The sequence below is a fragment of the Gadus macrocephalus genome, chromosome 9 (genome assembly GCF_031168955.1).
Source record: "Gadus macrocephalus chromosome 9, ASM3116895v1".
NCBI lineage: Eukaryota > Metazoa > Chordata > Actinopteri > Gadiformes > Gadidae > Gadus > Gadus macrocephalus.
Window position 1 is genome coordinate 21,095,385 of NC_082390.1, and position 8,982 is coordinate 21,104,366.

Below are 8,982 nucleotides of genomic sequence, written 5' to 3' on the forward strand. Positions count from 1 at the left end.
CGTATTGTCATCTCATGACACGTACCTCAATATGGAGAGGCAGAGAAGAAAGCCCTCGGGGTCACAACATAGAAAAAGAAAGATTGGGAAGGAGAAAGGGTGCGCAGGGATGAAAGAAAGCTTTTCACAGTGGTTGAAAGACAGTCGTTTTTATGTCAGTGTATCAAGAGGAGGCTTGTAAATATTCAGGTTAGCTAAATCTACAACTAGTAAAACAACAGGTTACTGTTGTCTTGCAACTGTGTACTGATCAGAATGGAGCCTACAATATAACGGATCATAACAAGAAAAATAAAGGAACTTGTTTGTGGTTATTTTGTTTTACTTCAATCTCTATGCAAGTCTTTGTTTTATGTTAATAGAACCAGTAAAAACAGAGTTTTAAAGTTGATACTTTATAACTCCGTTAATAATCCAAAAATTAATAAATTAATAATCCAAAAAAAATAATAAAGATTATTATCGTATCTGAATCGAGACTGAATCGTTCTACACAGTATTGCGATGCATCAAAGAATCGATTATTTTTCCCACCCCTATTGGTTACTGTACTCCAACAGTTCTAACAGAGTCCATTGTTTTGCATGTAAGCTTTTTGGTGAAGCTAGAGTTGCTGACACGCGCCTTGTGGTGGGGTATAATAACTTGCAGTGTCTTTCAAAGATACTGAAGCACCATGAAACAAGTGGTTATCACATAAACCGCTTATGCCTTGGTAAAACTATTGATAGCGAATTGCAGAGAGCCTGTTGACTCGAGTGATCGACTGCATACTCTTCCTTGCAGAAAGAAACCTGCCACTGAGGGGGACAAAATGCACGATTAGGAAATCCTAGAATTTGACATTTTCTGGGTATCCTTGATCTCTTATGGCACGGTATGATGTTACACTGGCAGAGCATCTTAGAAAGGCTGCCTCTAAAAAGACACCGGATATCTGTCCTGGTGCACTCAAAATTAATTCTTTGATTCAATATCAGAGTGTGTTTTAGGTCAAATTGGTGCCCAGATCAAAGGAGGGGGGGGGGGCGCCTGCTATGTGTCTGCATACCCCCCAGAAAGTAGGCAGTTGCGCCCCTGGCCAGTACTGTTACGTGAGAAGCTGGAGCTGATACAGGTAGACACCACCACAATATCATGGATCATGGATTACCTGAATGACAGACCCCAGTTTGTGAGGCTGGGGTGGTCTGTTTCTGAGCAGGCAGTCAGTGGCACAGGAGCGCCGCAGGGGACTGTGCTGTCCCCTTTTCCTCTTCTCACTATACACCTCAGACTTCCAGTGTAACTCTGAGGCTTGTCTGAGAACAAAAGTTCTCAGACGATACTGTATGCGGTAGTGGGGTGTATCAGTGGTGGAGATGAGACAGAATACAGGCAGCTGGTGGATAACTTTGTTGCATGGAGTGGGGAAAACCACCTTGTTTTAAATGTAACAAAGACCAAGGAAATGGTGGTGGACTTCAGGAGGGCCAGGCCTGAGCTAAGCACCATCTCTATCCTTGGGGATAAAGTGCAGGTGGTAGAGAGTAAATAGGGTGTGCACATGAACAATAAACTGGACTGGAAGCAACAAACGGAGGCTGTCTACAAGAAGGGTCAGAGCAGACTCTACTTCTTGAGCAAGCTTAGGTCTTATAATGTGTGTAACAAAATGTTATGTATGTTTTATCAGTCTGTTGTGGCAAGTGCCATTTTCTTTGCAGCCATCAGTTGGGGCAGCGGCATCAGGGCTTGTGACTCTAAAAAGCTTAACAAGCTGATTAGGAGGGCTGGCTATGTGCTGGGGACTGCTGTAGTGTCCCTGGAAGTGGTGATGGAGAGAAGGATGGTACAGAAATTGTTGAGTATTATGGACGATAACACGCATCCCTTGCACAATCTAGTGAGTAAACAAAAGAGTGTTTTTAGTGGGAGGCTACGACAGCTAAGCTGCAGAAAGGACAGATTTAAGAATACTTTTTTACCTGCAATTGCACTTTATAATTACTCCCCTTTTTAGTAAGGACAGAAGAATATTCATTTAAACTTTAGCTTGCGCTGCTTATATATATCAAACCTATATATACTTATATATATTTATTTATTTATCTTTTTTGCACCTGTTTATTGCACACCTGTTTAATTGCACACCTGCATATTTGCACACATTTTGTACTGTTATCTCTGAGTAACATCTACTTCTACTTATGCATGTGGACCATCCATTCCACTTTTTCTGTCCTAGGCTAGGTATTGTGGGTGCATGGTTTTGTTTAGGTGGGATATGTATGTATACATGTGTTGTGTTGTGTATGTATGCTGGTTGCTGGAACACCTACATTTCTCTGCTGAGATGAATAAAGTACATCTTATCTTATCTTAACAATTTCTAAATGGTTTGCATGTTTACATTGTTTAACTCATTTAGAGTATTGAACTCTGTTCAAATCTTTTCACTTGATTTAAGCCAGTCAACTCTTCTTTACGATTTAAATGATGTGGCTTTATTAAAACATATTTTCAACCTCACTACAGCACTCATCGCATTTTCTGCAGGAAATGTACTTGGCAGTTTATTGTCCTGGACGACCAACCCCTTTCAGTTGTAGAAAATGTAGGTTTTTAACGCTTAATCCATTTGAGTGAGATTATTTACGGTGGCTTAAATTGGCAATCATGAGCAAAGTTTCCATATATTTATATATATGGAATATATATATATATTGGTATCGAAGTGAAAAAGTGGTATCGGGATGCTACGAGCCTACGAATATAGTTTAGCTAGTTCTTCACTCTCTGTCCATCCAAACAAAGGATGGGAAAATGCTGACGTTATTAAAGGCCTGCTTGATTTGATGTTACAAGTGCCCGCACTGTTGATTCTGAAGGCCTCAAGGCAGATTTCTTTGACAAGGCAACACATGATGGATGAACTTAGACTTCTAGAAGCAGCGCAAACAAAAGAAAAGCTTTCAAATGAAGACAATCAACTTTTGGGAATTATTGAATTAAGATTCATGAAAATAAGAAGTCAGTGATTCTGATAGTGTTTAGGCCAGCAGAGAAGGCCTTGCTGGCCCTGACGCCCACCACTGTTAAATACTGAGTGTATAATAATCAAGCCTATATATGATTATGTTTAGTAAATGAATGCAATATACTGTAGACAACAACCAAGTCTATATATGATTATGTTATATATGTTATGTTATATCATGTATTGTTATGATTATGATATGATCCTATCAGGACCCCAGCATCACATCCTACCAGGACCCCAGCATCACATCCTACCAGGACCCCAGCATCACATCCTACCAGGACCCCAGCATCACATCCTACCAGGACCCCAGCATCACATCCTACCAGGACCCCAGCATCACATCCTACCAGGCCCCAGCATCACATCCTACCAGGACCCCAGCATCACATCCTACCAGGCCCCAGTAGCTCACTAACATGTTTATATTCTTAATTCTGCTGCATAAACAAAAAGTTAACAAGTTTGTACATACATTCATACAGACATAAACATCAACATTGTTATTGTTTGATTATTCCGCTCTGTCTCAGAGGTGTTACATCCACTCTAAGTTCAACATGGGGCTGTTTGTCCCACCAAATATCGAACAGGATTTTGCTTTCCAAAATATTAATAAATGTGTCGGTTCTTAACTAACCTCACGTTACTGACTGAGGGGAAAACGTCTCTGTTATCATGGCAATGCTCATCACTGACCACAAGTAGATCTCTCAGTCTCCCTCATGGATAAGTGGAAGAGGAGGGTTGTTTATTAAATGAATGCTACATACTGTAGACAACCATCAAGAGTGCTGATGCTAAGCAAGTGTTTTACATTTTATTTTTAAGATAGGAAAATCCATATAGTGATTTGAAGCGTTACTATAGACAGTACGACCAAACCGATAAGTCTAAAATAAAGTATTTTCAGTGAAACTAGGTTGTAATAAAATACCATTTTGTTTTACATTTACAGAGATAAATATAGTTTAAGAAGGCACTGGGCCTTGATGTTAAATGTATACTTTCAGAAGGTTTCCAAACTGCTGCGCTATGTAATCTTCATTGTTTCTATTTCTAAACGAGATCGTCCCACATACTGTCGCGAAGTTCGGGCTCTTTCGAGATGAGTGTTTGACGTCGGGAAATTCCGGCCTTTTCCGTACGTCACTGATGGTCGTAATCCGGAGGCGGGGTTTATTGGTGGGCGGAATTTATGTAACTGACCTCCTTTGGAGCCAATCGGCGAGCATTGACGTCACAACCTGTTTTGTTTTAGTATCGGGTTGCAATCGCTCCCAATATCACTCTCCACTCATACTCAACTCACTCTTCACTCACACTTACTACGACGAACACGAACATAATGGACGACACGGAGCGAAGACATTTTGGGTTTTGATAAAGAAGATAAGACCAACGGGCGTAAAGATGAAGCGGCTCTACATCAACGTACTTCTGTCACTGGAAAATAAGAGAAATCGATTTATTTTCGACGAAGAATACCAAAATACGTGAGGATTTCCGGATCATCGCCGAATCTCAAGGCAAAATGACCACAGTCGGTGACTCTGGGAGGGTCTCGAACCCCTCGGCCATGGAGGGGTTCGGGACCAGCGGAAGGGCGCTGCTGCCCTGGACCCGTCACCTGCTGGGCGCCGTGTGGGACCAGGTCTGCACCCTGCTCCAAGTCCTCTACATCAGCTTCATGTCAGGTACAAATAGACCTGTACTACAAGTGTACTACTACTATACTATACTATACCTGTACTGTACTAACCCTATACTATACATGTCAGGTATTACACAACTAAACCTATGCTATATATATACTACTATTATACTATTCCTGTACACATAACACAACTATACATTTGCTATATATATATATATATATATATATATATATATATATATATATATATATATATATATATATATATACACTATTACTACTATACTATAAATATACTATACCTATACTATGTATACTACTAGTATACTATACCTGTACACATTACAAAACTACCTATACTATATATACATACTATACTATACATATCCTATATATGTACATGTATACTACTCTTATACTATACCTGTACACATTAAAAACTATACTGTTACTATATATACTACTACTATACTATACATACTTCCACTATACTAAACATACTACCACCATGTCAGGTAGCTATAAATATACTAGACATGTCATTTACGCAACTATAAATATACTATACATGTCAGGTAACAATAAATATACTTTCAGGTATATGTCAGGTAACTATAAATATACTAGACATGTAATTAACACAATTATAAATATAACTATATACATATATTATAAATATACTGTCAGGTGTCAGTTCCCGACCTGTTACAGCAGCACACGCGTTGTCTCTGACCGGGTGGATCAATGTCTCATTGAGTTGGACTTCAACGGCTCCATAATGATTCTAGTGTTTGACGGTGCCTCTCTGCTGGTTCCAGTCTTCCAGCTGTTCCGGTTGGAGGTGCACCTGCGGATCACCGATGAGACGGGGCAGCGCGTGGGGCACCTGGGGGCCACCAGCCCAGCTGACTCCTTCCTCTTCTCCTCGCTGTTTGACGGGGACAACGGGGTTATGGTCGGCGGTTCCAATCCACTCTCTACTTTCTGCGGGGACGAGGGGTTCCCCGGGGGGGGGGCTGAGGCGCTGCTCTCCAGCCTGCGCGCGGACGAGCTCTGCTGCGGCATGGTGGACGACTTCGTCTCCATAGCAACCGGCAAGGAAGATGGCCTGTTCGTGGGAACCCATCCGAGCTGGAAGGTGGGCTTCTCGGGCGACTGGAACATCTTTGCGTCCGGCGCAGATGCCTCGGATTCGAGTAGGAGCGGCGCGGGAGAGGGGCTGAAGCAGGAGCTGGCAGAGGAGGAGCGGAGCCCCCAGTGGAGCAGCGAGGAGGACCAGAGCCAGGGAGACTGGGACAGCGAGGAGAGTCGAGCCCTCTGGGACTCCCTGGCCAAGTCCAGCGACCCCTACAACCCCTTCTACTTCTCTGCCTGCCTCTCCACCAACACCACCACGGGGAAGACCCCCCAAGAAGCCAGGAGTGCCAGGGACCCAGACCCTGTCTCCGGCAGTCAGAAGGGCGAGGAGCCGAGCAGGCCCCCGGGGCTGACCGTCTGGGGGAGCCGGTCCGACAGCGAGAGCAGCTGGGGCGGCTCGGAGGGCTCCTGCGCCGACCCGGACCCGGAGGAGAGCGAGAGGCTGTGGGAGTTCTTCAGCAAGCCCCTGGATCCCTACAACCCCCTGTTCTTCACGGCCTGCGCTGCCAGTGAGCCGCCCCCCGGCCTCCCCCCCCCCAGCCCGACCTCACCGTCGGCCCGGTGGTCCTCGGAGGAGGAGGAGGAGGAGGAGGAGGACCAGCTGTGGAAGTCGCTCGGCCAGAGCGGCGACCCCTTCCACCCGCTCAACTTCACGGCCTGCCTCCAGAGCCCAGCGCCCCGGCTCTCTCCCGGACCCGGAGTGGACCTCCCGGACCCAGCAGAGATCCTCCCCGAGCAGAGCGCCCCCCCGCCCGGGGAGGGGGGGTTCCTGGTCCCAAAGCCGCCCAGGGTTCCCCGCCCCGTCCTCCCGGAGCGCCCGCGGGCGTGTGCCCACCGTCCGCCGATGCCCCGGCTCCCCTGGACCCGGCCCTCCGGAGCTCCCGGCCCCTCTGCCCCGGAGCGCCGCCTCGGCCCCTGCAGCCAAAAGCAGGTCAATATTCAACCACTCCCAGCCCCTTCCATGCATCCAGAACCCCCCCCTGTTCTTTAGTACCACCTCCCCCTCCTGCCCTTTGAGGTCCTTCTGTTAGAAACTGTCATGGTAGTATCGGGCTCATATAGAAGTTAGGATGAGGACTATTATTTATTACTATTATTTCTGTTTGGGAGAGAATGCGTTTCCATGACTCAGGAGTGACATGCGCGTGAGTAATGTCTCACGCGCGAGTAATGTGAGGTGGGGGTTAGTCCTATGCTTTGGGGCTGAGTTTAGCCTTCAGCTCCAAGCGGTCATGGCTAAGCTAGTGGAGTGAGTGACTCAGCATGGGCTCAACTCCCTTCCTGTGAGCCTCTAAGGCCTAAAAAAGGAAATGTGTTTGGTTCCGGTTTCCGACCGACCCTGTCAATTTATGTGCGACCCAAATTATTTTATGAGCTTTAAAAAAGAAAATACATTTTTTTTGTTTTTTTTTATGCAAACTATAATTACGTTTTGGTACAGCACCTCTTCATTCTATACAAGCATGAGCGAATTTTCTCGTTTTTAAATGAAAAAAACCTACCTATCATTCGCTGCCACTGGAAAAAATTAAATAAATTCCCTACCTACCCATGACCTCAACTGACAACCAACAGGAACCAAACATCTTTTTTTTTTAGGCCTAACCACTCTTATGTCATGGTCAATCTAAGACACTTGGGCAGCATAGCAAACACATCTCCTAGTCACCCAATAGGCCTCTCCCAGTATTCCCAGTTGCTTTTTTTGTAAGCCAATTCCAGTGTGTTGTAGTTGCATGTCCGTTCCGTAGTCCGTGGAAGTCAAACCCCCTCCACTATCCCGCCCAGGGAACTTTCCCCCCAACACAGAGAATTTTAACGAGCTCTGAGGGGAAGGGCCTTGTTCCTGTTTGTTTTTAACTACTCAGTTCTTTCAGTCTCTCTAAGTTAGAACTGAGTTTTTTCGGTCTCTCTAAGTTAGAACTGAGTTCTTTCGGTCTCTAAATTAGCACTGAGTTCCAGACGTCTCTCTAAGTTACTATGGCGTTCTGGAGGTATCTCCAACGTGCATTGTTCTACCTGTACTAAGATGTTGTTTCTAAGTACTGAGTTCTGGAGGTCTCTCCAGCGTTCATCGCTCTACCTGTACTGAGATGCTGTTCCCTAACTGGTGTTTCCCGTGGTGCTGCAGGTGCGTTTCTCCCCGGTTGTCCACCTCCATGTCATGCACTCCTGGCCGTTCGCTCGTCAGGCCTGCCGCAAAGGACCCTGGGAGGAGATGGTCCGCGACCGTGACCGGTTCCACCGGCGGATCGTGGATGTGGAGAAGGCCATCGGACATTGTTTCACCCAGCAACACCGAGAGCGAATCAGGACTGACCTGGACAGCATATTGATCTAACCCCGTCCCTCCTCTGGTCTGCTGACAATGTTTTCTGACTCTTCATGTTTTAGGAGAAACTCTGACTGGTTGCAATGCAACATGGAATTAGACTTGGCTGATGGGTAATTCGGATTCGTAATTCGTACAATGTTATTGTTGTGTACCATGACCTGTGGCTCATAGATTACTATAACGCCTGATTTCCACCGGGGACGTAAGCGCCGCGGAACGGCTGCGCCGCGGTCACCGCTGCTGATCGCTGCCACTCTAATCAATGAAACCATTTCCACCGGGCGCGCTGCGGAACGTCCATTTCCCGGTGGAAATGGACGCAGGGCGGAGTTTGCAGCCGTTCCGCGGCGTGTACGTCCCAGGTGGAAATCAGGCGTAACTGTTGCACTGATTTGACACTTTTCAACATAAATGTTTTGTATGCCTGAAATGATGACCCAGTAATGTAACTTATCTATTGGCCTATGGAGCTTGTGCTTTTACTATTGGTATTTTTTACAGTTGGTTTGAAATGATGAGTTGTGATTAAGTTTTTGTGTTTATATCTGTAATTATTTTTGTTAATGTGAATATAAACAGTGGTGCCTAGAAGACTGCAGTGAATGAAGACCAGAAGGATGTTAGATTTCATCTCATCTAGGACTGGGGGGGGGGGGGGGGGGGTATATTTTCTTGTAGAAGTTGTATTCACCACGTATTTGCTTTATATTATTTGCACTGAATAAGGTTCCATGTTAATGACTTAAAGAAGGAACATTGAATCTTCCTGTAGTAATGTTATCTCCTGGTGCTGTTTACTGAATAAAGGCCGGACACTATTTATATATCAAA

At 45.3% G+C, this 8,982-nt stretch overlaps 1 protein-coding gene across 2 annotated transcripts; it reads left to right on the forward strand.

Annotated features, from left to right (window-relative positions):
- The first annotated feature begins 4,262 nt into the window (after positions 1–4,262).
- On the forward strand, positions 4,263–8,982 carry ppp1r15b (protein phosphatase 1, regulatory subunit 15B). 2 transcript variants are annotated; one of them, XR_009527348.1, is made up of 4 exons: positions 4,263–4,719; positions 5,498–6,747; positions 7,948–8,311; positions 8,514–8,982. XR_009527348.1 is itself a non-coding variant. In XM_060061374.1 (3 exons), the coding sequence occupies exons 1-3, from the start codon at positions 4,557–4,559 to the stop codon at positions 8,155–8,157; spliced, it is 1,623 nt and encodes a 540-aa protein (XP_059917357.1). In that variant the 5' UTR covers positions 4,263–4,556; the 3' UTR covers positions 8,158–8,982. The 2 variants fall into 2 exon arrangements, 1 of the variants encoding a protein (XP_059917357.1); XM_060061374.1 differs by having other exon boundaries at positions 7,948–8,982.

Excerpts from the sequence above, each read along its gene's own strand:
- ppp1r15b (XM_060061374.1), top strand. The coding sequence starts at position 4,557 with ATGACCACAGTCGGTGACTCTGGGAGGGTCTCGAACCCCTCGGCCATG. Across the intron at positions 4,720-5,497 it reads CTACATCAGCTTCATGTCAG|TCTTCCAGCTGTTCCGGTTG; the intron begins GTACAAATAGAC and ends TGCTGGTTCCAG. Across the intron at positions 6,748-7,947 it reads GCCCCTGCAGCCAAAAGCAG|GTGCGTTTCTCCCCGGTTGT; the intron begins GTCAATATTCAA and ends GTGGTGCTGCAG.